The sequence below is a fragment of the Colobus angolensis genome, unplaced genomic scaffold (genome assembly GCF_000951035.1).
Source record: "Colobus angolensis palliatus isolate OR3802 unplaced genomic scaffold, Cang.pa_1.0 Scaffold38, whole genome shotgun sequence".
Lineage (NCBI taxonomy): Eukaryota > Metazoa > Chordata > Mammalia > Primates > Cercopithecidae > Colobus > Colobus angolensis.
The window spans coordinates 8655677-8683434 of NW_012117154.1; the positions used below are offsets into that span (position 1 = coordinate 8655677).

Below are 27758 nucleotides of genomic sequence, written 5' to 3' on the forward strand. Positions count from 1 at the left end.
GCGGGCGTTTGCTGCGCGACAGACGCCACCTTCTTGCTTCGCGAAGCGTCGCGAACTCCGAGGCCCCGCTCTGCGCTGCAGTCCTGGGCACACGGACTCGCGCCGCTCCCGGGGCGGGGAGAGAGCCAGGAACCTCCCGCTGCGGTCCAGGGTTGCCGCGCGGACCCCAGAGGTTCCTGAATCGCACTGAGCTCCCAGGAAAGGAAAGGACGTTCCCAGGATTAGAGAAGGACGGAGAGCAAACTCGAGAGACCCCGTTCCCTTTAGCAGTCAGCTGCCTGTCTCCCCATCCCACTCAGCCCTAGGCAAGCACGAATCTACCTTCTGTCTTTGTTCCAGACACTGCACGTGAGAGGAATTACTGCTTCCAGGATTTTTTTCTTAACTTTTGTCTTAAATATTTTGACCGATGTGTCTTGGTGTAGATCTCTTTGTATTTATTTTGCGTGGAGTTTACTGAGCTTCTTGCATGTGTACGTTAATGTTTTTCATTACATTGGCAAGTTTTCAACCATTATTTCCTTGAGAATTTTTTCTGCCCTTTTCTGTCACTCCTCTCTTTCAGATACTTCCATTATAAATATGTGCGTCGTGCTTGATGGTGTCCCACAGTGCTCTAAGGCGCTGTTCATTCAGTTTTTCTCTTTTCTTCAGATGGCATAATCTCTCTCTTAATTCAAGTTTACATGTTCTCCCAGCCCAGAGCTACTTTTGAACCCCTCCAGTGACATTTTTCATTTTTTTTTTTTGACCCCAGAATTGACTTTATTTCTCTCCTCCTGTTCCTCCTCCTTTTAAAAATAATTTCTCTTTACTGATGTTTTCTTTTTGATGTGAGAATGTCATTATACCTTCTTTTAGTTCTTTAGACGATGGTCTCTGTTAGTCCTTGGAAGTATTTGTAATGGCTACTCTGAATTCTTTACATGTGGGCCCCTCAAAGCAGTCTCCGTTGCCTGGCTCAAGCTTTCCTAGTTCTTTGAATGTATCACTTTTTGTGGAAAATTGGGCGTTTTGGATAGTCCTATAGCAACCAGGGATTAGTATTTGCTTGATTACTTTGTTTATTGATCTGGCATTGAACTGTGTGACTTCTCTCCTCGTCCCCTTCCAGCTGTGTGTAGCCTCTGATGTGCCCCCTTGTTGTTGTTGGGTTTTTTTTTTTTTTCTCCTTCCTCTGTTTATCTTTTAGCCTGGCTACTTGGATCTGCTTAAGCTCCTTACTGGTCAGCAATTGTTCTTAACATCTCCTTGGCCAGTGGGTTTTTGCCCTTTACCACTGGATACCTCCGGCTTGGAGGTGGCTGTCAGGTTCAGCGTGTTCATGTTTTTGACCTCCCTTCTGCCCTCGGAGAGGCATAGCCAAGGACTGGTAGCTTACGGAGTCCCTCTGCTCACTCCTGGGAGGGTGCATCCGCGAACACGCGCACAGCCTCCAGACTGCCAGGGATGCGACTTCCTGGGAGTTGTTCCTGGGTCAGAGGGGCTTACCGTCTACCCAGGAGCCTTGGACACCCTGCCCTCTGCACCCATCACCACCCAGAGCTCCTTCCTGGTCAACAACACCCTTAGGCGTGAGAGCCCTCACAGGAGCTGCAGATGAAGTGAGCCCCCTCTGGCGGAGCTGTGGAGTTCTTTTTTGCAGTCCGCCTCTCCTGGGCGGGAGCTCCATGTCAGGACACCAGAGATGGGGCAGGAGCGGCTTCAGCTTCTCAGGTGGCATCTCTCTCTACTAGCAGGAGAAGGGTGCGCCCCTAGTTGTCTTGGCTCATTGCAACCTGCGCTGTGCTGGTGGCTGAGGTGGGGCTGAGCGGGTCCCAGTGTTCTGATGTCCCTGCCTGGGGTGGAAATTAGAAAATAGAATTATCAGACAGAAACTAAAAAATAAGTGTGTCTGAAAATGGGAAAGACATAATTCAGGAATCATAGAAATGAAACAAAGAGCCGTTAAAAAGACTTGGCAAATTTGAAGATAAAAGCAACAGATAGAACTTGTGTATATGGAAAATATAGTCATTGAACTTGAATATGGAATAGACAGGTAAAAAGGATTTCTAGTGTTTAATCAGACAATGACATTGTAATCCTTGAAACACATTCAAATGATGTAACAGCGTTTTTTAAATTAAGCTCCAGAAATATGCATTAATGAGGTATAAAGTGCCACCATGGAGAATGTCCCAGGTACGGTGGGAAAAGCAGTCGTATGCCATATACCAACGTACATTCATGATCTGGAAGGCTGCACGCGCCACCCCTTGTCCCCGCCTGGGCCCTGTTTGCCTGTGAGGCCTCAGCCTACCTGTGCTGCCTCAGCCACCTGCCCACCCATTTGAAGGCTGCCCTGGTCTCCAGCACTGTTGCCCTTCGAGTCTGATATTTTCCCATGTACCGACTTTTTTGTCCCTGCCACGTAACCCCCAAGACCAAGGGTTCTTCCCTCAGGTGCTGTGGCTGAGGGCGCCTGGGGAGCAGCAGTCCAGCCGGGCACCTCTTGGTGCCCTAGCTGCCTTCTGCCCCACCCGCACCCTGTCTCGTCTGTAATGTGAGGGAGGCCACATTTTACCTCTACCTTCAGGGTTTTCAGTTTGGGCCTGAGATTTAGACTCAAGTAAAACAGATAAACAGGAGAAAAGCATACACATTCGTTGAAGTTTTATGTGACATGGGAGCCTCATAGGGAAATGAAGACAAGGAAGTGGGAGACCTTTGTGCTTTTGTGAGAGGGTAAGAGGTTGAATGGAGGTGGCTGTGGAAAACTAAACCGCTCAGGGAGGCGGGCTGCAGGAGGGGAGGGGTTGTGTTCACCAGGTGTGTCTGTACAGAGTGCTTTTGGCTCCTCTCATCCGTCCCTGATGATAAGATTGTCACTTTCCTTCTGGTGTAAGAGGGCATCTTCCATATGGGGATTTTATCTTCTTTCAGGAAAAACAGGGAGGGGGTTAATGTGCCCTCTTGGTACCTGCTATATTTTTAAGTGCCTTTAGCTCAAAATAATTCTTTTGCCAAAGTGACGTGTTTTGGGGTGGCCTACTGCGACACCCCTCAGAAACCTCTGTTGAGGTTGATGCTGCCTTCCCTGCCAAGGTCAGTGAGGCTTGCACGTGAATGGGCCAGGCAGCACGGGGGTCAGGGACTAGGGGTTCTGTCTTATAGTGTGGTCGACAGCTGACTTGGAGGAGCTGAAATCTTCACGTAGGGATGAGTGTGGCTCAGAAACAGACCTGGCAGAGGGGCCGCTGAGATGACTGGTTCTGATGGGGTATGGTCATTGTGAGCTGAAGGGGCCGGCAGGCTGGGAGCTGCCTCTCCTTCATCTGCTCAGCTGCAGGTTTCTTCTGCGGCACAGGAGGATGTTGTAGAAACAGTAAGACGAAACGGTTGGGCAAGAAATTTGGTTCTTGAGATACTGGTCCTGACTCCTGAAGCCCGTCTGGTGATTTCAGGCAGGGGACAGGTGGGCCTGGGCGCTGCGCATCTGTCCTGGAGCTCTGGGACCGGAGGCTCCTGCTCTTGGAGGTGAGGGTTGTTCCCCCCAGGTCCTCCCAGGCAGAGAAGCTGGGGAATCCGGGTTCTTGTCCTCTGTCTTCTCCTCACCTTTAACTTCCCTCTGAAACCACAGAGCAAGTCTCACACCTTTCTTTTCCTTCCTTTTTTGTTGGGGATGTTAGGACTGGGCGTTCATCAACACCAACATCTTTGCCAGGACCAAGATAGACCCCAGCGCCTTGGTGCAGAAGCTGGAGCTGGACGTGAGGAGTGTCACTTCCGTCAGGAGAGGTGAGGCAGTCTTGAGTGCGTGGGTTGCCATGCTGATACCCAGCAGATCTGGGATCACTCACTCACACAGCCGAGGTCTCAGCAGCTTTCCAGCTAACCTGTACCTACCTGACAATGTCCTTGAGCAAGGGATGCCCCTGGCTGTTTGTTGGGGCGATTCCCCAGAGTAGATTGCAGCTGTGGTTTTGCCCCTGGGCTGCATCTTGTCCCCCCAGCTACGCAGGGACTGCCCTGCATCCTGGCAGCAGCGCTAAAGCCACAGGAACTTGGGCTTCTTTGGTGACCAACAGGGTTTGAACTATTTTCTCCGTGTGTGCTGATTCTCTCATGGTCTGTCTCTATGTTTGGGGCAGTTTTGATCCCTTTTCTTAAACAAGTGCTTTATGTGTTGCAGAGGTTAGCTGTTTATCATTTTGTACAAATAACTCATTAGGGTTTAGATCCTGAAGCCCAAGTGGGGTCCTGTCAGTTTCATCAGAGCCATGCGCCGCCCTTCCCTGTCTGCTGGTTGTGCTCCTTGCAGTCCTGCAGCACACACGTCAGCCTGGCCAGGGAGAGGGCCCGGGAATTCGCACTCACTCCAGTGTCTGGAGCTTAGCAGGGAATGCAGTCCCCTGCACCTCCTGCTGAGCCTGAGGTGTTCCAGAGAGTTCCAGGCCACCATGCTCAACGCCAGGAGTGTTGCCTTTCTGGCTGGAGGGTGGTGACACAGTGTCGCTCCCAGGGATAAATCCAGGAAAGAGCTTCCTTCACTCATCTAAGGGAGTCCATGAGGGGCACAAGGAGTACTTTTTACATCTTGACAGCCTCAGAGAGCAACAGGTTGTGGAGGGAAAGGGCCTGGCTGTGGGTGCAGAGCTCGACTTTTTACATCTTGACGGCCTCGGAGAGCCACGGGTTGGGGAGGGAGAGGGCCTGGCTGTGGGTGCAGAGCTCGACTTTTTACATCTTGACGGCCTCGGAGAGCCACGGGTTGGGGAGGGAGAGGGCCTGGCTGTGGGTGCAGAGCTCGGGGCACCAGTGTGACAGTGAAGACTGCACTTGACTTCACAGTCCGCAGAGCTGGGAGTGTCAGGACAGGGCACGAGCCAGGTCTGGGGCCTGTAGGCAGCCGGTTGAGAGCGTGGGCTCTGGGCCTCTGCTCCTCACTGCCTGGTAGCCTCTGGCTGCACACTTGATCACTCTGGGGCCTGGGTTTTGCATCTGTCAAAGGTGGTAACAATATTTATCTCCTAAGTTCTGGCAGTTTTGAGGTTGAGATGAGTTAGTTGGTGTGAAACGTTTAAAACAGTGCAGTGAAGGCTGTGGAGGTGTCCGCTCCGCATCTGTTGAATGAGGCTGGTCTGGCGGCAAGGCTGGGGATGAGTAGGTTTTGCAGCTGCCCAGAGGTGGCCAGCCTTAATTCCTTGGGCGCAAGTCATGTGATTGTGGGTGCTTTCGGACCCTCAGCTCCATTGTCCACAAAGCGGTGACAGACATAGCTCATAGGTGCTGAGGGCTTCACTGTGCCTCTAGAAAGATCCAGGTACATTTCACCAGTGCTGGTTTCCTGCGCCTTCTCTCCGAGGAGGACCTGGTGAGCTGACCAGGCCACGTAACTCCAGAGAGAAGCTGTGCCTTCCAGCCAGAAGCCTCGATGTTGTGGGTGGTCTGCCCGAGCTGTGCGCTCCCTGATTGCTGACGAGGCCACTGAGGCTGTCCCCAAGAGGAAGGGAGTCATGGGTCTCACTGACCCGGCTCTGGCCTGAGCTTCTCAGAGAAAGCTGCTCTTTCACACAGCGGCCTCTTTCCTCTGCCTTTTCTTGGCCCTCTCCCTTCAACCCCTGTGGCTCATCTGGTCCCCAAGGCCACCTGCTGCACTGACCCTCACGTCCCCTTTTCCCCTCCTAGTTGAGGAAGGCGTCACACTCACGACCCCTCTTGCCTACCAGGGAAACTCCTCATTAGCAACATCTGGCCTCGCCGTGTTCTTGGGCCGAGGTCACGCCCAGCAGCCCTGTGGCCTCTCCTTTGAGCCACCCTGGATCTTCTGGTTTTGTTTGTTTGTTTGGAGATGGAGTTTTGCTCTGTCACCAGGCTGGAGTGCAGTGGCGTGATCTTGGCTCACTGCAACCTCCGCCTCCTGGGTTCAAGTGATTCCCCTGCCTCAGCCTCCCGAGTAGCTGGGACTACAGGCACATGCCACCATGCCCAGCTAATTTTTGTATTTTTAGTAGAGATGGGGTTGCACCACGTTGGCCGGGATGGTCTCGATCTCTTGACCTCGTGATGTGCCCGCCTTGGACTCTAGGTGCTGGGATTACAGGCATGAGCCACCACGCCTGGCCAGGTCTTTGTTTTCTGTAAGCTCAAACCTCATTAATTTAGAGTAACTGGTGGGAGAGGGTAGAAGCTTGAACTTTTTGGTGTCAAAGATTGATTTCAAATTTCAGAACCGCGTTATAATAGTAGAGCATAGAAATATTTTCTTGAAGTAATTGAACGATAAGTTGAAAAAATTTGAAGATTCTGTTGATTGCGAGTCCATTGGGTAATTGATTTTTTTCTTAATTCACATACCCTTATTTGTGCATAAAAACCTTAAAGCTTGTGCCGACCGGACTGTAGCATGGCCCGTTCTGGTGCTCCCCAGCCCTGAGCTTGGGCTGACTGTAGCCTGGCCCATTCTGCGCTCCCCAGCCCTGAGCTCGTGCAGTATGGACCGTAGCGTGGCCCATGCTGGCGCTTCCTGCTTGTGTGCAGTGTTTCCCATAGCTCGCCTGGAGGGGCACAAGGATGGGAATTATTTGAGCTGTGTGGCAGGGTCAGGGTTTTGGGTATTGGGGCCTTGGCCTGGGGATGAACTTAGTGGCTCTGGCCAGGAGCCGGTGGCTTCGGGCACTGCCCATGGCCGTGATTTCTGCCTCGGTGCCCCAGGGGGATTCAGGAGAAGGTGCTCCAAAATGGTCCCTTGGAGGTTGTCCCTGAGGTGCGTTCCAGGTGGCCGTCCTGTGGAGGGGGGTGTTCTGAGCTCATTGCCGCGGGCCCCCATCACAGCCATCCTGGAGCGAGGCCTCTGGCCAGCCATCTTTGTCTGTGGCTCTCGGCCCAGGGTTCTGGTGCATGTTCCTTCCACCGCCTGCTGTGGGTTCTCTGCCCTGAAGAGTCCTGGGCTGGATAAAGGGGACCGTTGGACCTCACAGAGGGCTCAGTCGGGGGGACAAGCCTCCACTTCCCCTGGGATGTGAAGCGCCGGCTTGGCAGGGTGGCAGGGGTGCCTGGCCCCATGGGTGGGGCCTGCAGACCCTCAGAGGAGCAGCCCCACAGGCGGAGCGGCTTGCCCTGGTCTGGAGGTCCCAGCCCCTTTTCTTCGGGCTTCCGAGGTATCCAGGTGCCTCACTGGGCTCCTTTGCATGTTGGCTGCTCCTCACCACGTTCCTCCCCTGTCTCCAGGAGCAGTTCTGTTTTTTTGGTGTGGTCTCCTCAGCTCCTGATTGGCTGGTGCCCGGGGTCCCTACCCCCCCCCAACCCTGGGCTTGTGCTGGGGCCTGGGCCCAGGGCAGGCCCATGTCATGCAGATACTGCATCCTGTGACTTGGCCGCCACCCCTCAGTGACCCGCCTGGCCATGGAGGTGAGGTGGTGGCCTGTGGGTGCCTGTCTGCCTGGATTAGTGCAACATCAGCTTCCCAAGATGTGTCTCATCGTCCTTGCCCTGGCCTGAGTCAGAAATAGCACTGCATGCCGCATCTCTGAACAAGGAGCCGGGTGGCCCAGGGGAGGGGTCTAGGCTGTGGCCCCTCACTTGGTGGACATCCGTGTGCCCATCTGCGCCCCTCTATGTTTTTTTGAAGCCCTTGGGATCCCAGCTCGCCCGGAAGCCACATCTGCCCCCAGTTCCCTTCCTGTGCCCTGGGGCCTGCCTTACCATTACAGGTGGGCCCTGCATCCTGGGAGGGACCCTCTGAGCTCTGCAGCCTCCTGCCATGGGAGGAGGAGGGCATGGGTGCAAGGCTGAGGCTGGCCCAGAGTCCCCCCCCGCCCCAGCTCTCTAAGACCCTCTGCACCTCCCCAGCAGGACTCCGCTTTGCCTGTGGGCTGGGCTGTGCATGCAGGGTTTTGTGGCAGCCTGTGGACCCCATATCGAGGCTACAGCTCCTCCGTGTCTGCTTTGGGGGTGGCGAGGGACCTGTGGCAGAGCTGGGTTGAGCACCCATCTCCTGAGTCTCCCCCCACACAGTGCCACCTGCTGTGCGTGCTGTGCAGCCCACTCTAGCTGGCGCAGTGAGCTTGTGCAACACCAGAGCCTGGCAGCCGGCCGGGTGTCCAGTGGTGGCTGCATCCTCCAGCCTTGGGCACGGCGCCAGTCCTTGGCATCAGGCAGTCCGGGGAGCTGGTCGTGCAGCATCATGTGGTCCAGGGAGCTTGTCCTGGAGCATGCTTAGGATTGGATTTCTAGTTCTGTGTTCCTTCATGCCAGAAAATGAACCCACCTGTTTTCAAACAGGCACTCGGGACTCAAGCCCAGAGACACAGGCAGGGTGGGGCGAGGCCTGGCGTGGACTCAGAGCCGGGTGGGGCTGGGGGCCCCTGGAGCAGAGGGTGGAGGGAGGCCTGTCACCATTGCTGGAGAGGGAGCTCACAGCACGGTGGATGGCTTTTGGGGGCGTGGGGACCATGAGAGGCGCCGGTGGGGTTACAGGATTTTGGAGGTGTTGCTTTTCTGGCCAGATACCTGTGGCCGGTGGCACCTTTGCTCGAGTTTTGCCCAGGGCCGCTGGGCTCGTTTCACCCGCTTGGCCTGGCAGGCCGTGCTAAGCTTGTGCTACTGCTACTGGCCTGGATCCCATGGCTCCAAGGGAGACTGGAGTCGGGCGTGGAGTGGCGAAGGGTGTGTGTGAGCAAGTGTAGGGTCCGGCCGTTGCAGGCCAGCGCCAAACCACCCGCAGCCCCTGCCTTGGCTTCCTCCCAGAGCTTGTTGGTGCCCAAGGTCCAGAGGGGCCCGAGGTGGCAGGGCCTGGGTGTGTGCACACCCGGCCGGGCCGTGACAGCGCCTGGGCTCGGTCCCAACCCCACTTTGAGATTGGAGTGGGTGTTGGAAGCAGGGAGAGGCCAGGCAGCAGGAGCAGGCATCTCTGAGCCTGCAAGAGTGAGAGTGCAGAGAGGCTGGGTCCCCAGCCCTGAGGTGGGCTGCTGTTTGTTCCCGCTCCTCCTGGCTCTGGAGCATGCAGCTGTGGCTCCCCTCGCACGGCCTGTGGCCCTGCCCGGGGCTGCTCCTGATCTGGGAGTGGATTGTGGGCCGTGGGCCATGGGCCCTGGACCTAGCTGTCAGGAGTGTCAGGCCCGGCAGTCACCCCAATATGGGGTGGACCCTAGGGACACAGCCCAGGCGGTCCTGCACATAGGCTCCTCCAGAGGAACCCGGCACCCTTGGCCGGGTGGACACACTGCTGTCCGAGTCCCCAAAGCGTGGCCCCAGCCCCACCTACTCCCCAGAGCCCTCTGTGCAGCAGCAGCAGCAGGCCAGAGCGCACCGCGGGGCCAGACCTGAAGCCGCAGAGGCCTGCTCTTAGATGCCGGGCCCAGGACACCCACCACCACCATTGCTGCTCTGGCAGCCACTCCTGCCGCCTCCGCCTCCGCCTCCCCGCTGTGTACAACCTGCTACTGTTGTCAGTGGAGCACATCTGCAGGCGTGTTGGACTGGGTGACGAGGCCACCAGGCTGTGGTGCAAGGACACCCGGAGCTCCTGCACCCGGCCCTCGGGCAGGGCTGGCTCTCCCAGTCAGCACAGGGCGATGCCCAGGTGATCGTGCCTGCTTAGACGCCACTCCACCCCCAGGCACCTGCGGTGGAGGGAGCCACCTTGGCCTCCTGGGCGTCCCTCTGCACTGGTGATCTGCCCAGCAGAGGGCAGCAGAGCTGTGTCCTTCTCAGGTCAGCCCAGGTGTGGGCCAGTCCCGGGATAGAGATGCAGGCTCTCCCTCCTGCCTTGCACAGTGGAGACTTGGGAAGTCCCAGCTCCTCATCAGACAGTACAGAATGCCTTAGACTCTGGGCTTACAGGGTTGTCTTCAGGGATTTTTTTTTTTTTTTTTTTTTAGTAGAGACGGGGTTTCACCATGTTAGCCAGGATGGTCTCGATCTCCTGACCTCGTGATCCGCCCGCCTCGGCCTCCCAAAGTGCTGGGATTACAGGCTTGAGCCACCGCGCCCGGCCAGGGATTTTGTTTTTTTAAGAAAACTGAAAATGGCAGGAAATGAACCTTGCCCCACCCTGCCTGTGTCTCTGAGCTTGAGTCCCAGGTGTCTGTCTGAAAACAGAATGGGCTCTTTTTCTGCTGTTTTCCAGTATCTCAAAAAAAAAAAACCTTTTTCTACTATTGTGAAGTCAAGGGTGTGACAGAAACCATGCAGAACATACTTGTTACTTATATGTACTCCCAAGTTAAAATAAGAACAGACCGACGGGGAGGTTACGTTGGAGATGGCTCCGTGGAAGTGAGGCTTGGAGTCAGATGGCCTCGGCTCGGCCGCAGCTCCCTGTGTCGTCTGCCTTGGCTGCGTGGTGCAGTGGCTGGGAGTGGGGTGCCTTCTTACCTGCGCTCCTGTGGAGGGTGTGGCCGTGCCGACCGGTATGTTGGGAGCCCAGTGACTTGTTTCTTAAGCCGGGCATCCTCGTGAGCCACGTGTTGTTGAGATGCTAGACCAGGGGTCAGAGGCGTGGCCCACGCCAGTCCATCTGGGAGTGTGGCCCTGTTGGTGGTGCTTCTCAGGCCCATGGTCACGTAGTCACATGGTGCCATGCTGAGGCATTTGGCTTGGACCAGACATAGTGCTGTTTCCTGCCATCTTAGTGGGAGTCAGGAGCCAGCCAGGGCCTCGGGGGTTCTAGCCTCCTGCACCTCCTTGCCGGTGTCCTCAGGGTTTCTGCGATCAGCTCCTTCACCTGTGGGGGAGGGTGTTGGGGACTGCTGTAGAACTGCGATGGGTGTATCCTCATAGAACTTGGGGCACAGAGACCGGCCCAGGCAAGTATGCCCGGCACCTGCCTGAGGATCACAGGGACTCCAGCTGCTGCCCGTCCTGGAGCACGTGACGGCGACTGGGCACACGTGTCGTGGGCACAGTGCAGCCGGCTAAGCCTTTGTCGGATTAAAGTTGCCAGTTGGATTTAAAGGCCTTAAAAATGGTTTAAACACACAGCAGCAGCAGAACACACAGGAGAAGATTCCCCTGGGCTCGGCCAGTCTCTCCTGTGCCTGTGTCTCGTGGCCTGGCTCCTGTTCACTCAGCTTGAGATGAAACCGCGGCCGCTGCCATACTGGGCGCAGAGGAGCTCCCATTGCCTGGTGGCGCTGAAGCTCACAGCCATCCACGGGGCCAGCACCTCATGGCATCACGCAGGGAGACAGGAGAGAGGCAGGGAGAGTGGGCATGGGTGGGCCTAGCTTGCCACACAGCCCCGGAAGAAGCAAAGGGACAGGCTGTGGATATGGCCCCTTGCCTGTCCTGTTCAAGTCCCGGCTCTACCATCTGGATCCAGGGGCTGAGTCCTCAACGCACAGGGTGAACAGCCATGTCCTTGCCACCGTGCCCCACTCACCGTCATGCCTGTGGCTGAGATTTGAGGGTTAGGGATCAACCTTTATCTAGAATTACTTTTGTAGAAAATAACATTTCATAATTGAAAAAGTAGCGCATATGCACACATTGCAGAATAGGCAAATATGCACCATTGGGAGATAAAAGCCAGGCCCTGCCCCTAGAACCGCCCGAGCACGCCGTGTGGGCACCATCTCTCGCCACCCGAGGGCGCTGTGTGGGCACCGTCTCCGGACCACACGTGTTCTTGCCCAGGCCTGCTGCCTGTGCTGATCACTAACTGGGGTGGGACGTCTCAGGAAAGGCCCTTGCCTTAGCTAGCAGCATCTTCAGGAGCCCTTGCTGCTCCGTGTCTGAGCAGGGTTCGCTGGCCGTGTGTGGCTGTTGTGGGCCGGGCCCGTCTGGATCTCACTGGCTCACCGAGGTCCCTAGGCCGCCGTCTTGGGCTTGCGCTGCTCACCACCCGGGAAGCTCGGCCACTGCCTTTTTCTGTTTGCCAGACAGCAGTCGGCAGCTTCCCTGGCCGCTCAGGGAGTGACTCCACTCATCAGAGCTGTCTGCTGTCAGGGCTAATGTTTAAGTTGTTTCTGGAACTTTCACATCAGAGTGTGTGACCCGATCACCTTGGACCTGGCCTGGGGGTTCCCAGGAGCCGCCTTCCATCACTAGAAGGTTGGCCCCAGGGCCCTCCTTCTCCCCTGCAGGTCTGGCCCCAGCTGCTTCAGGACCGCCCTCCCAAGGGGCATGCTGTGCCCAGCAGAGGTCTTTTGTCTGGGTGGACAGTTGGGGTTATGTGGCCCCGCGGGACCCTCCCTCGTTTGGGGTGCTGCTCTGTGGGTGTCCGTGTCATGTGCTCCGGGCGCCCTCCTGCCCAGGAGACAGCGGGGCGGTGTCTGAGCATGTGGGTTGCTATTTCTAAACCTGGCACTTGGAGCTTGGTGGCTGGAGCTATTTAAGGCTCTCGACATGTTCTGTTGGTGGGGCCTGGCTGGTAGCATCCTGCTGAGGCATCCTGCACGTCGCTGTCCTCCTCGACAGCTGGGGTGGGAGGGCAGCTGAGTGTTTTCAGATGGAAACAGGAGTGAGCAGGGACGGGCTGGGGCCCTGGACGCCACTGTGTTCTGGGCATGGCACCCATTCTGACTTGCAGGCACTGTCCTGAGGCTAGCAGGTCCCCAGGGCCCTGCCTCTGGCAGCCTCCCCCTTGGTTCCCCACCTGGTGTGTTTTCCAAACCCCGCCTGGGAAGGCCCAAGCTGAGCCTGTGCAGCAGGCTCTCCTGGTTCACTCCTCAGACCCTCCTCCTAATGGGAGGTGGCAGTGAATGCCCTCCTGGCTACAGGGCTCTCCCTTCCCCTTTGGGCGTGTGGCCGGCCTGTCACGGTCAGGGGCCCCGTGCAGCTGTGGGTAGGACCCGTGGGCAGCGGAGGCCTGGGCACTGTGATTTTCTGATGTGCTTGTCCGAGGAGTAGGCAGGTCGTGGAGGCTCTTGTGAGATTCCCTAGGGGGGCCCCCAAACCAACTGAACCCACCAAGTGCTGCGAGTGGCTGTACCTCCTGGGGCAGGATGCCTCTAGGTGAGTAGGACAGCCGCTGCTTCGGGCACCATCCCCGGCGGTGGGGCCCTGTGTCCAGGCGTCGGGAGCCTGTCCTGTGTTGACTTAGGACTGAAGCAGTCCTCTGGGGCTCCCTCCTTTCCAGGTGGGACGGGTAGTTTGGGCAGATGCCGAGGACACAGGCCAGGTGTGGCTGCAGGAGGCCAAGAGAGCCCTCTGGCCCCGCAGCCCGGGTTCCTCAGTGCAGTCGCATGACCTTGGCACTCTGCATTTCAGTGTCCCTGGGTAGCGCCACCCCTCAGGGAACACTTGGCTGTGACTGCTCTTCCCTGCGGCGCTGTAAACCTCGGCCGCACCCCAAGGCCTTGCTGAAGCCCTCAGTCCCAGTAGCTGTGGATCCTTTGGCATTTTCTGCATCACGACCATGCCATGTATGGGGACGGTGGTGGTTCTGTCTCTGGCTTCTCCGTTCTTAGGCCTTTGACATGTTTCTCTTGCCTGCTTACCCTGGCTGGGAGCTCACAAGACCGCAAGAAGCCACACTGCTCCCGGAGTGCCGCATCCACCGCTGGCTGCGCTGCCCGTGGGGGTTCTGGAGGGTCCTTGTGGGGTGAGCTGACATTGGGGGTGGTTATGGAGTGTGCCGGGAGCCTGCTGCCGTGTCTGTGGAGAGAATCCTGTGGGGTTTGGAGCCCACGTTTCTTATTTGTATCAGCTCTGTGACACTTGCAAGACCAGATCCCGTGGTCTCTGCATCTTCTGGTCGGTGGGTTGCTGAGAGGATCAGAGGGGCCGAGCGTTCTGCGGGCGCCATGCACAGGCTGTCTCGGGTGCTCCTGGGGACCCTTCTCTCAGAGGCCCTGTCTCCCAGGCCACCTTCTCTCGGGGGGAGTGTGGAGCCCCTGGCTGGGGTGGATGGTGTTGGCTGGAGGGTGGGGGCTGCCCGACATGGTACTTGGGGAACTCTGGCCATCGACAGATTTGTCTGTAGTTTTGAATGCCCACCCTCAGGTCCTGGGAGAAGGGAGTTGAGGTGAGCCATTTGCCTTTCCTCGGAACAGCAGAGGTGGGCACAGGGACCGGCGGTGGAAACATCCTCCGGCCCTGCAGCCTGGGTTCCTCAGTGCAGCAGCATGACCTTGGCGCTGTGCGTTTCAGTGTCCATGAGTAGCGCCACCCCCCAGGCACTCTTGGCTGTGACTGCTCCTCCCTGCTGTGCTGCTGGTACTTTCCTCACTGCAAACCTCGGCCGGGGGTGTCTGCTGATGCGGACCCTGGATGGCAGTGCCTGGTTTGTTCCAGTTTTGTTCCAGGACGCTATCTTTGACCAGGACAATTTGTCACCAATTTTGAAAAGATCTTTGAGTTTTTCTTTAAAATGGACACCTGATGACAAACATGTAGTATAAAGAAGGAAGAGGCCGGGGACGGTGGCTCACACCTGTAATCCCAACACTTTGGGAGGCAGAGACAGGTGGATCACTTGAGGTCAGGGGTTTGAGACCAGCCTGGCCAACATCATGAAAAACCCCGTCTCTAGTAAAAATACAAAAATTATCTGAGTGTGGTGGTGCGTGCCTGTAATTCCAGCTGCTCCAGAGGCTGAGGCAGGAGAATGGCTCGAACCTGGGAGGCGAAGATTGCAAGATTGTGCCACTTCCCTCCAGCCTGGGTGACAGAGTGAGACTTGTGTCTCAAAAAAAAAAAAAAAAAAAAGAAGGAAGAAAGCTTGGAAAACAGAGAGGCAGGGGAACCTGGCCCTCCCACTGCCCCGCTCCCGGTCCCCTGTGCTGCTGCCGCTTCTCCCCGCTCCCGCGGTGCTGGGTGCGTGCACCCCCTTGGATGCTCGCCCACCAGTGCTCCCAGGGAAAGCTGTGCTTGCTTTCTCCAGCGTATTCCGGCAGCACTGCCTCTTTGTGAAGTTGTGCAAAGTAGCAAATGATAGATATTGTGAAAAACTCAATGCACATTACCCTTGAGTGACAGCCTCCCCGCTGCAGACGTCTTGATCTATCTGCTCCTCTCCTTTTTTTTTTTTCTTTTCTGAGGCGGGGGTCAGTGTCTTGCTCTGTGGTGCAATCTGGGCTCACTACAGCTTCGACCTCCTGGGCTCAGGCAGTCCTCCCCACCACTTCAGCCTCCTGAGCCGCTGGGACCACAGGCACACTGCTCCCAGCCCCCTATGTTTTTACAAGTCGGGGTGTGTCTGCCCCTGCCGCTTCCCTGGGCTGTGTTCTGGGGCAGCCTCACGTCACGGCTGCTGAGGTTTTGTTGTCCGGTGCACCCAGCTCTATAGGGAGTGTGGGCCGTCCTTGTGAATGTGAGTAAAGAATTTGTAGACCAGACCGCAGCGGTGGAGTTGCTGATCCAACTTGATGAACATCTGACACTTGACAGGCGTTGCCAGGCTGCCCACTGCAGACCCCGCCGGGAGCAGCACCCAAGTCGGCCTCCACCTGCGGCCAGTCCCTGTGGAGGGTACGGACGAGGTGTCTGCCGATGCGGACCCAGCCGGACCCAGCCGGCGGTGCCTGCCTCGTACAACGCGCGGCTCTTCGTCAGCAAAGCTCCATTCAGCCTTCATTGCTGTGAGCTGTCTGTATGTGCCTTTTCCTGGTTTTCTTTTCGGCTGTTGGTTGGTTTGAGAAAGCTATGCAGGAAGGAAGCAATCTCTTTTGTTAACTGCAGATGTCTCCCCCTCGTTGGTAGTTCTTTTGAATTTGTTCATGTTATTTTTTTCTCTGCGGAGGTTTAAAGTTTCTCTGTAGCAAATTCTGTGTTTTCTGTGTGTTTTGTGGCCCCTTTGTGTTCTCTGCAGTGCTTTTGTAGTGCCTTTTTAATGTATTTAGTCCATCAGGACTTTATTTTTGTGTATAAAGTGAGACGGATGATTCCCACTTCATTTTTCCCCAAACGGCCTGTCTCGCAGTGCATTTCGCTTGCATTCACCCAGAAGGCGTGGTGAGGAGAGCTTCAGCACCGTGAGATGCTGCTGGCTGGCATGTGCTGCTTCATCTCGTGACCTGGGTGGTGGTGGCAGCATCTGAGCGGCTCTGTAGGCCACAGCGTCTCCCAGCACCCGAGCCCGAGATGAAGCAGCACGTGCCAGCAGCATCGCATCTTGTGTTCTGTGCCGGAGCCTCATGCAGATCTTTGTGGGGTGAGAATCGTGGCTTGTTGATGGCGTGCGCGGAAAAGCCAGTCTCATGCTGATTTTCCTTCGGGTCCGTCGGAACACGTGCCCCGTGAACCGCATCACCCTACAGCCCAGCTCTGGTGAGCCTGGTTCTGTGTCTGCCGACCTGGTGAGGGCTGGGAACCAGGTGAGCTGCCTGCAGCGCACAGGCTTGCTGTGTGGCTGCCACATGTGGTGTCCTCCACTGTGCCTGGTTTACTGCATCTGTTCCCGGGACCCTTTGTTAGATCAGAGAGCCCAGGCAGCACCGTGGCAGCTGAGAAGGCCGTGGTTCTGGCGGGGCGGTTGGCTTGCCCAGGGTCCCCAGAATTGCACTTCCAGAGCGCGTGCCCTGGCTCCTGCGTGGCAGCGTCTCACCTTCACTTTTCTTGTCATGGGTTTTTAGGCAGCCTCTACCTGAGTGTGTGCCCATCCCTCTCTGTGCGGAGCCATTCAACTCATGCTGCAGATCTCTGCTGAGTCGGCCGGCGTTCCAGGGACCAAAGCCACCCCCAGGGCTCCGTGGCGAGTCAGCTCAGGGCTGGTTTCTAGTCACTCCCCGAGGGCAGGGCCGAGGCGGGATCTTCCAGAGTCAAGGATTAGAGAGGCTGTTCCTCGAATGGCCCTCGAGTCCTCCTCAGAGTGCCTCCCACTGGACTGGAGGGGCTGTCCCACATGGTCCGTCCCCACACGCTGCGTGTGAGCCGGGCACCTCTTTGCAGGTCGGCTCCGTGGCAGCTGCATCCTGGGCTCCTGAAGACTCAGGCGAGGGCATGGCTTCTCATCCTCCTCGTCTTCATCTCCACCATCCATCTGCCCTGTGCCTTGCAGTCCACCTCAGGTACAGGCGCTGTGGCAGCCAGGAGCACCCTGGGTACCACTGGGTGGTCCCAGGACGCAGATCGCAGGAGCCACCCCGTGGCTTTCACCCTTTGGGCTTGTTCACTGCCAGTAGCCACGGGTGGCCCCAGAGGGTTCCGCCGAGTGTGAGGAGGAGTGGATGGCACCTGCAGCATATTTCCCCACAGGGAGGCTCTGTCTTGGGGGGATCCTGTCTCAGCTTTTGGGGGGAATGAGGGTGTGAGCACCTCCTCTAGCCTTGCCTCGGGGGGGGTCCTGTCTCAGTTTTTGGGGGAATGAGGGTGTGAGCACCTCCTCTAGCCTTGCCTCAGCCACTGGCTGGGGTTCTTTAAGGTTCAGTTTAATGGGGACTTGCCCGTCTCCCCTGATGCCTTCGAGTCATGGACTGAGCGGGCCAGAAGGAGTGGCAGTGTCTGAGCCGCCTGTGCAGCAGGTGGCCTAGTGTGTGAAGCAGACAGGGCACAGGGCGCGGAGGAAGAAGCCTCTCTGCCCAGAGCGGGAAGCCGAGGTCACAGCCCTTCCAAGTGTGCACCCTTCAGCCTCAGCTCGGCCGGCCGGTCGCTTCTGTGACGGGTTTTTACCATCAGCTCTGGCTTGGTATTCCTGGTGCCCACTCGGACTGCCAGGCTCCATGTGAGACGCTCAGGCTGGGATGACGTGCCTCAGGGGTGGCCCCTGCTGCTGTCATTTTGTCACTAATCAGACGTGTTTGGTGACCTTCCCCTCCGCATAGCCACTGGGCTGTAGTGGTGGCGCTGCTGGGATCTGGGTGTGGGACGAGGCCCAGGACAGCGGCGGCTCTAGACACCCTTGCTTGAGGCCCAGCATCTGCACTCCCAGCCCAGCCCTCCTCCAAGCTGGCGTTGCTGCTGCACCCACAGGACACTCCTGTGCTTCTGCAGACCTGTGGGAGCTGTGTTGTGCTGGCCTTGTTGTGGGTAAATTTAGAAACCGGAGCAACTCGAGCTGACTTCACACTGTCCCCTTCACAGGTGGGGGTGCACCCACCTGCCCTGTCCCTGTGGCCCTGGGCCCACGGAGGAGAGAGAAGCGGAACCCACAGGGCGAGCCCCCTCTGTAGCTCGTGAACACGCGTCAGCCCATCCAGAGGCAGGAAGGGGAGGAGGCATGAACCTGTGCCAGGGCACTTCAGCGAGGGCGCCTTGGGCCCAGAAAGCAGTGGGAGCTGGGGGTCGTGGGGCCACTGCCAGCAGTTCCAGGCAGCCTCTGCTCCGGCTGCAGCATTCCAGGCCCTCTCCTCCTGCAGGAGTAGCGTGTTTGGTTCCTGTTTTCCTGGTGCCATGGCAATGGGGCTGGGGAGCTCCCTGGGGCCAGAGCCAGGAAGGGTCACTGTGCTGCGTTCCCGACCCGGCCTGCGCCCAGGCCTCATTTTCTTCATTCCGACACAACACAGGTCACTGTCCGGGTCAGTTTCCACTGGTGTTAGATTCATTTTTCTTTTGAAACAATTTCAGAACTACAGAAAAGCTGCAGAATCAGCCCCTCCCCTTTGTGGTCGGGAGCGAGAGGTCGGGGATGCAGTGGAGGAAAGTAGGTCAGCCCAGGCACACCGGGAAGCTGTGGGAGGGGATCAGATCCTGCAGGAAGGAGCCCTGGGCCTTGGAGGTTTCACACCAGCTCCCGAAGTGAAGTCTGAAATGCTGAGCGCAGCGACTGCCTTTCTCCAGGCAGGGCTTGCTTCTGCTTTGTTTTTCTTAGACGTGGTGGATTTGTTGGACAAGCCAGGAAGGTCTGCATGCATTAAAAGAGAAATTGGGAGATGTGTTCTGGGGAGAATGCGGCAGAGGCTGAACCGTCTTGGAAATAGTTCAGGCCGAGGAAACGGGGATGCCCTTGAGTCCCCTCTATTTTAGAGCAGACTAGAGTCAGAGACGCAGCACCCAGTGCCCTGTCCTGCTGTCCCCACCTGCATGGCCCTGCAGGCTCATCCCACCCCTGCCCCATTCCCTGAGCAAATGAGGCTCCTTTCCCCACCTGCCGGGCAGGTGTCTGAGCTCCGTGTGGACCAAGCACAGGGGCACCTGTGGAGTTCACTTTTGGGGACTCCCTGAGTGGGCCGCTTTGTGGGATCCAGGGATGGAGCCTCTGGTCCACTGAGCACGTCATCGGGCCTGGCAGGGGGCAGGGAGCAGGTACATCGCTGGGCCTCACGTGACCGTGCAGGATCTTGGGGATGTCCCCGTAGTGGCCTCTGCCCTGTTCGTGGCCCCCTTCATGAGCCGTTGGGTGTTCCTGCATGGCTTTGCTGTGGCCTGCCCTGACAGTCATTCGGGGCGTGGGTGGGAAGGAGGCCTCTGTGTTGGGACACCTGCTTTCCGGGGCAGGTCAGCAGTGAGTGGCCAGGCCATCGCTGCGGGGAGCCGCTGCTGAGACAGCCTCCCAAGCCGGGTTGAGGCTGCAGACGCCCCTGGTGCTGCCCAGAGCCGTGGAGCCTGAGAGGCTGGCACAGGACAGACCAGTTGCAGTGACTGCGGTGGCTCCACCGTCAGAACCTGCCCCAGCCCATTCTCAGGTCATGGGGGTGCCACCTGGACACGTTTTCTCACTCCCATGTTCTCTTTCCTCAGGTGCAGAGGCCAAGACCGTTTTGCCCAAGAAGGAGAAAATGAAGCTGAGGCGTGAGCAGTGGTTGCAGAGTAAGTCCATGCCTACATCTCGAGGCAGCTGCCGGCCCAGGTCCCATCCCATGGGCCCTCCTGTTCCCACAGCCACACGGTCTGGCCTTCTACACCAGCCACACTCCCTGCAGGGTGCCAAGGGGATCTCCCAAGACCCTTTAGAGGCGGCTGTGGGGGCCAAAGGACAGTGGAGGCACAGAGAGGGTGCCATGGAGACTTGGCAGCACGGCCGAGCCGGTCTGGCCTGTTACGGTGGCACTGCCACGCCATCCCTGTGCGTACCTGCAGAGCTGGGCTGCCTCCCTTTGGAGGACGGCCTTGGGACGCTGCTGCTCTCGGCTCCTTGTTTGTAAAAATTACCTATTTTTGTTCCCCACTGTGAAATTTTTTATTATGGAAATAACCTGTGCTTGTGGAGTCTTTATGGTTCAGAAGTGCCTGCAGTGGTGTGTGAAATCCTTTCAGGCCTTGCCCGCGGTGAAAACACAGTGTCTGCGCATAGCGATGTGGGTGTGGGCAGGGCTCCTGGGGTCCCCAGACCCTTTCAGGCCCGTGGCTCCCTCTTTTCTGAGGCTCCACGTAGGAGGTCGGCCTTGCCACGTGCTCGCAGCCGCACATCTCCGAAGGCTGAAAGCCACGCTTCCCACTCAGGTTGTTTTGGAGTATCTCCTCATTTTTCATGATGCTGGATATTTGCCAGCGTTGTTCTGTTTCTCGTCAAAATTATCTTGTACTTTTTGGTTATCTTTTTAGTGTGATTCTGCTGCCTTTGTGAAATTAATTTGAAATATTTTCTTTTTTATGTTCTCACACGTCGGAGTATGATCTGCTTTATTTTTTCTTTGGAGGTTATGTTTTTCAGAGGTAGGACGGAGAAAACGTTGTCGGTTTATTTCGTGATTATTAGTTTTATGGTTTCTATCCCTTTTTGGATATTTCTCAGGGAAATGATTCATTCCTCCATGTTCTTTTTCACAGTTCCTAGCATAGCTGTGAAAGTGGATTTGGACGGACTCCTGGACTGTGGCCATTTGGACCCTGATTTTCTAGGCCATAATTCTTTGATGATGTGTAAATTTTATTCCACGGCTCTTGGTCCTTTTTTTTTCTTTTTTCACGACTTGAGTCAATTTTGGCCACTCATGAAATGATCGAATTTGTCTGGGGATGGTGCCTCATGCCTGTAGTCCCAGCACCTTGGGAGGTTGAGGTGGAAGGATCACCTACACCCAGGAGTTTCAGACCAGCCTGGGCAACATAGCGAGACTTTGTCTCGACAAAAAAATGTAAAAATTAGCCAGATTAGGTGGTGCGTGCCTCTGAGCCTCTAGTCCTAGTGACTTAGGAGGCTGAGGTGGGAGGATCGCTTGAGCCCAGGAGTTTGAGGCTGCAGGGAGCCATCCAGCCTGGGCGGCAGAGTGGGTCTCTAAGTAATATTAATAATCAAATGTAGTCAGAGCTCAATCTTTATGTGTTAGTTGCTTTCTTATTAAATATTCTATTTTCTTTATCGTTCTTTATTTGTATCCCCCTTTCATTTCTGATTAAGAAGTTTTGTCTCTTCCATTTAATAATTAATGTTTAATGATCAGTTCTACTCTTTTGTCTTCAAAATTATTTGCTTTTATTTTGATCATTCTCCCATTCTAGCTTTTTTTGGGTTTCAGTTGCTCTGCTCATCTGTTTGTATATGTTTTGTTCAGGAGTGAAAGGCTGTAAGTTGTCTCTAAATACAGCTTTAGCTACATTTCCCAAGTTACTTTTACTTTGTATTTTATTATGAAAAATTTTATTTAGGAAAGGGGGAAGAATTTTATAGTGAATACCCTATACCCACCATACAGATTTTACAATCTTCATTACATAACTGTTCATCTAGCAATTTCTGTCCACCTACCAACATGGGTTTTTTAAAATGCATTTCAAAGTAAATTGCAGACATCAGTACACTCCGCCCCAAATAATTCTGCTAGAATTTATGGTGCTTTTTTTTCTTTTTCTTTTGAAGATTGTATTTACATAACATGAAATGCAGATCTTAAGTGTGCCATTCAGTGATTTCTGACAAATGTCGTAGACACCTGTGCAGCTGAAATCCCGTTCAGGTGACGGACCGTCGCCACCATTCCCGGACAGCCCCGCGCCCCTCCCAGTCAGTTACCTCTTCCACCTGCCCCAGAGGTAATAACCACTGTGTCATCCTTTCTCGTCCACAGTTGAGCTTTTCTTGCCTTAGACTTCATATAAATGGAATCAGGTAGGATGCACTCTTTCTGGGTCTGGCTGCTTTTGCTCGGCGTAATGGTTTTGAAAGCCATCCGGGCTGCATGTAGCAGCAGTCCATGCCTTCTGATTGCTGAGAAGTATTTCATTGTGTGAATACACCATTGGTTATTCACTTTCCTACTGATGGGCACCTGGGCTTTCTTCCATTTTTAGCTACTATGAGTAAGGCCGCTCTGAACATTCTTTACAAGTCTTTTTGTGGACATGTTTTCATTTCTCTTGGGTAAATGCTGAGGAATGGAATGCTGGGTCATAGGGTAGGTGTATGTTTAGTTTTATAAGCAGCTGCCAGACGCTTTTCTAGAGTGGTTGTACGTTCATGCTCCCACCAGAAGCCTGTAAGAGTCCTTGCCCCGCAGCTTTGCCAACACGTGGCGTGCCGTCTCCTCAGCCTTGGCCGTCTGGCGATCATGAAATGGTACCTCACGGTGGTCCTCATTTTCACTGCCACCGAAAGCGCATTTTCATGTACTTACTGCCCGTTTGTGTTTCAGCGTCAGTGAAGTTCATTTTTCATGAGGCTTTTTGCCTTTTTATTATTGAGCTCTAAGAATTCTTTGTGCTAAAGTCCAGTCTTTGGTTGGATATGTGTTTTACAGATGTTTTCTCCCAGACTGTGACTGTGACTTGCCTGTTCATTTTCTTAACTTTTTTTTTTTAAGACAGAGTCTTGCTCTGTCGCCAGGCTGCAGTGCAGTGGTGCGATCTCAGCCCACTGCAACCTCTGCCTCCCGGGTTCAAGAGATTCTCCTGCCTCAGCCTCCTGAGTAGCTGGGACTACAGGCGCGCGCCACCATGCCTGGCTTTTTTTTTTTTTGTATTTTTAGTAGAGATGGGGTTTCACCATGTTAGCCAGGATGGTCTCGATCTCTTGACCTCGTGATCTGCCCACCTCAGCCTCCCTAAGTGCTGGGATTACAGGCGTGAGAACTTTTTTTTTTTTAATAAACGGGGGTTTAATTTTGAGAAGTTTAATTTATATTAGTTATTGTGTGTGTGTATGTATGTGTATGTGTGTCCTATTTGAGAAAACTGCCTAATCCCAAGTCATGAAGATATTATTCCTCTTCTAAAAACTTTATACTTTGAACTTTCATATTTAGGGTTTTTTTTTTTTTTTACTATCTTGAATTGCTCGTCTGTGTGATGTTAGTGGTTAAGTTCCTTTTTTCCCCTAATGTGGATATTCAGTTGTTCCAGCACCATTTGTTATAAATACTTTTTTTCCTTATTGGATTGTTTTGGTGCCTTTTTGAAAAATCAAAAAGTCTCATAAGTGTGGATCTGTTTCTAGGCTGTCTTCTGTTCCATTGATCTATTTGTTGTACCTTAGCAAGTACCAAACTGTCTTGATTACTATAGCTTTAGCATTAGTCTGGAAGTCAGATAACACAAGTCCTTTTTGTTGGTTCGTCTGTCCTAAGGTTGCTTTGGATAGTCTAGGTCCTTGGCGTTTCCATATAAATTATTATTAGCTTGTCTATTTCTTTAAAAACAACAAAAACCTAGTGGGGCTACGATTGGGATTTCATTGAATGTATAGATCAGTTCAGAGTTACCATCTTAGCAAAGCAAATCTCCAGATTCGTGAACGTGGTGTATCTCACCGTTTGATTTTCATCATCAGTGTTACATAGTTTTAGTGTGGAGGTCTTACATCTTGTAATAAGCTTATTGCTAAGTATTTTTATAGTTTTTTATGCTATCATAAATGCAGTTTTTTCTCGGCTCTCTGCTAGTATATTAAAAACCAACACAACTGGTTTTTTAAAATATTGATCTTGTATCCTATGAATTTACTAATGTCATGATTAGGTAGGTCTGGTAGTCATTTGGTAGATTCCTTAGGATCTTTAGAAATGCATAGTTTCTGCATGTGTGGATTTTTTCATTCAATTTGCTTTTTTTTCCCCAACATATGTTGAAATTTTTGTTGTGGATCTGCACGTGCCACCCCACCTTGTCTTTGTGAGGACAAGCTCGCAAACTTTGTCCTTGCTGTTCCTCCCCCTTGCAGGGCCCTCCCATTCCTGGAGGCCTCCCCAGTCACTCTCTATCCCTTGCTTTGTTTTGTCTTGTCCACACACCTGCCCAGTGCCCAGGTAGTGCCTCCATGCTCCACCACACAACCTGTGCCCCAACCATGCCGCAGGCAGTGGCTCCCCACGTTCCGTGGGCGGGAGGGTGGGTAGTTGGAATCACACGCATGTCCCAGTTGACTTTCCCAACCCTCAGTTGTCCTCCTAGGTGGCATCATTTGCTTTAATATCCGATAGCCCTACTTTCTTATTGCTTGTTCTTTTTAAAAAATGTCTTTACTATTCTTATGCATTTAATTGTGTTTTTTTTTTTTTGAGACGAAGTCTCGCTCTGTCGCCCAGGCTGGAGTGCAGTGGCCGGATCTCAGCTCACTGCAAGCTCCGTCTCCTGGGTTCACGCCATTTTCCTGCCTCAGCCTCCCGAGTAGCTGGGACTACAGGCACCCGCCATCTCGCCCGGCTAGTTTTTTGTATTTTTAGTAGAGACGGGGTTTCATCGTGTTAGCCAGGATGGTCTCGATCTCCTGACCTTGTGATCCGCCCGTCTCGGCCTCCCAAAGTGCTGGGATTACAGGCTTGAGCCACTGCGCCCGGTCACATTTAATTGTTTTTAAAAAATAAAATTTAGAATTAGCTGCACAGGTTTGACTAAAAATCCTGTTGAAATTTTAATTGAGGCAGCATCAGATTTTTCTGGAGTAACTGACAGAGAAGAACTGCACTCTCCCGTGGGTTCTTCTGGCTGCGTGGAAGCTGGTGTTTGTGTGGGGCCCCCTCTCCCCCAGGTGCGGCAGATGAGAGCAGTGCTCAGTGTTCCCAGGGCGTGGGTCCCGCCCGCCACTGCCTGGCTCCCTCCCTCCCCTCTCAGAATGGAGTGGGCCAGGTGGGATTGTCGATATTGTGGTCATCTTTTTCTTGCTCTGATTTATCATTGAGTGTCTAATGTTTTGCCCTGAAATGCGATACTCACTGTGGGTTTCTAGCAGCTCATCTCTGTCAAGGAGCTTCCTTCCGTTTGTGGTTGCATTGTGATTTTTCTCATTTGTGGGCAGTGAGTTGTGCAGAATCCTCTGGACACTGGTGGTGGTGACCATAGGCTTTCTCGCCTCTTGAGTGGCCACTGTGGCGGGTCACCCTGAGGCATTTCCCGGGAGAACCATCCTTGCATGCCTGAGGCTCACCCTGCTTGGGCACGAGTATCATTCTGTTGAAAGGCTTCTGGCTTTGACTTGCTGAGGTGCAGGCCTTTGTGTCTGTCCTCATGGGAGCCACACGCATCGCATCTGCTTTGCTTTCCCTGGCCTGGGTCTGCAGCCTGTGAAGGAGCCACCTGGCCTGGCCCGCCCCTCCCTACCCCCGTTTTCCAGGGTGCCCTGGCTCTCTTTTGGATGAGGTGCTGTGTAATGTGTCTACCACAGTCCGGGCAGGATTGAGAAAGTGCTGGATTCTTACTTTATGTTTATGGTTCCCGAGGCTGTGGAGAGCTGGTGTACACCTTCCAAGCTCTCAAGCTGCACTGGGGGCTGAGGACCCAGAGGAAGGGTGGTCTTTGTCCCAGGTTCTTGTCAGTGATTTGGAGCCAGGTAAACACTCCCTGCTACAGGGACCCAAGGCAGGGTGGCATCCCTGACTTTGGGTTGGTCAAGGTGGGCCCTTCAGTCCTTGCTCTGTGAGTCACCTGCCCTGGTTGCTGAGAGGGACGCCGCCGTCCCAGACAGTGAGATTGGAGAGGAGCTGGCTGTTGGCACCTCTGGAAACCTGGGCACTCCTCCTGGGGGGCACAGGTGCTGCCATGCCTGGGCCTGTATCACGAGCTGGCAGTGTTTGAGCTGCAGGCCTGTCCCACTGGGTTGCCCTGAAGAGAGCAGGCTTTGTCCGCACTCCACAGCCTCCAGGAGCCACGTGCAGCGAGCATGTCCGAGCATGTGTTCTCTTAGCAATTTTGAAATAAATAAATTTTTAAATGAAATCAAATCCCAAGGCCATGCCCCTTCTCTCCAGACCCTGCCCAAATCCCTTCTCTAGTGTGGAGGCCTCAGCCCTGCCTGCCAGCCCCCATGGCCCCAAGCCCTCAAGTCTGTCCTGGGGCTCCTCCCCTTCCCTCTGGGGAGCCCTCTTCCTCCTGGGAACAGAGCTGAGCCTCCCAGGCTGTGACTTGGCATCTTAAGTTGAGGACCCTTTTCCTCATTTCCCCTCTGCTCGGTAGCTGTGTGCACTCCCCCATGCATGCTCTGGCTTCGGTTGCCAGCATCCCTTTGCAGGAGAAATCCTCAGTGGCTGCAACTCCACCTCATTGTCAGCCCTGCGATTAAAAAGCACAGCTCTGTCATTAAGGGGAAAAAAAAAACTCAAGCCTGCCCACCCTGCAGGTTCCTGGGGCGGAATGGGGGCGACAGCGGGAAGGAGAGAGGCAGTGGGGCTGGCACCCCGCCAGGTCTCTCATGGGCCGGGGGCTCTGGGCCTGGGCTCCTCCTCCACCTCTGGCTTGCCTCTAACGTCGTTTCTCCTTCCTTAGAAATCGAAGCCATAAAACTGGCTGAGCAGAAGCACAGGGAGGAGCGGAGGCGGAGGGCCACGGTGGTGGTGGGGGACCTGCACCCGCTCAGGGACGCCCTGCCCGAGCTGCTGGGGCTCGAGGCTAGCGGCCGGCGCCAAGCCCGCAGGTGAGTGTCTGGGAGTGGTGGCCTTGTCTGAGCTGTGGGGCTGACCCGGGCCCAAAGGTGGAGGGATATGAGCCAGACCTCTGGGCCACGGTGGCTCCTGACCCTGCAGAGGCCAGGAGCTGGGGCTTCAGCTGGTGCTCCACGCAGGTACCCCGTTCCCAGGGCGTGAGTTTGTGAGGCTGGCGGGGGCTGTGGGGGATGTTTCGGGGGCACCCAGGCCCACCCTTGTGAGGAGCCTGGTGACTCTGCTGATGCTGAGCTCCCTCGTGTGCCCCTCCCCTCACATTGGCTACAGTTCCTGCCAGGTCCCACTGGGGGTCCCCGCAACTCCCTGTTCTGCCACAGCCTCCGTCCTACAGAAACCCTGCTGTGCTCAGCGGAGGCCCCTGAGCACCTACCGTGCTCTTCCCGTGCCTCTAACGGGGGCTCCAGTCTCCCCTCCAGAGTGGACCTTTCCCTGACGCCCACCTAATACTGCACACCCTACCCTGTCCCTTACTCCGTCGCACAGAGGGTGGCCCGTGGGGATGGCTCAGACCTGCTGTCAGGCGTGTTGAGGGTGTGGGACCCACACATGCAGGCCCCTGGGACACACATCCGGAGCTTGTCCCCTCGGAATGGGAGCTGCCTCGTGCATCCTCCCCAGGAGGAACGGGGCCTGGTGTGAGTGCGGCTGCTCTCCCGAGCTGTACCTACCTCTGTGGGAGGCACATGCCACCCAGCCTCACCATGGGTCTGGATGTGGTTTGTTCTTCGGGGAAGAAGCAGGCCCCTGCCCCACCCTTGGCTGCTGGCATCATAGTGCCCCTCCCCTGCTCCCTGCTGAGAGCTGGGGTGGTGGATTCTGGACCCTGAGTGCGTGAATGGCCGAGCCAGCAGGCCTGGGCCTCAGTGAGGCCCCTCTGCCCTCCTGCCCTGGGCAAGGCCTGGTCCCCAGCATGAGCCCTCCTGACGCACTGAGATGCGCCCTCCAGAACCCTGTCACCCAGTGAGCCATTTGCCAGTGGCAGGTTCCTTGTGCCCTGGCAATGTGGATGTGGCCCTGCCAGCCTGCTGTGGTGTGTGCGACCCAGGATGGCTCAACCAGGAGGGTGGCGGCTGCATGACCCTCGCTGTCACCTTGCAGGGGCTGCAGCCTGCCGATAAGCTGCTGCCTGTGGCGCCTCTCTCCCGGCAG

General features: G+C 55.3%; 1 protein-coding gene across 1 annotated transcript in view; it reads left to right on the forward strand.

The window, feature by feature from the left end:
* The first annotated feature begins 2168 nt into the window (after positions 1 to 2168).
* The window catches only part of FAM207A (family with sequence similarity 207, member A), a 33569-nt gene continuing 7979 nt past the window's right edge, over positions 2169 to 27758 (forward strand). Inside the window, exons 1-4 of the mRNA XM_011954237.1 lie at positions 2169 to 2189; positions 3672 to 3780; positions 19543 to 19611; positions 26434 to 26581. Coding sequence (XP_011809627.1) covers positions 2169 to 2189; positions 3672 to 3780; positions 19543 to 19611; positions 26434 to 26581 — 347 coding nt within the window. The remainder of the gene's footprint in view (positions 2190 to 3671; positions 3781 to 19542; positions 19612 to 26433; positions 26582 to 27758) is intronic.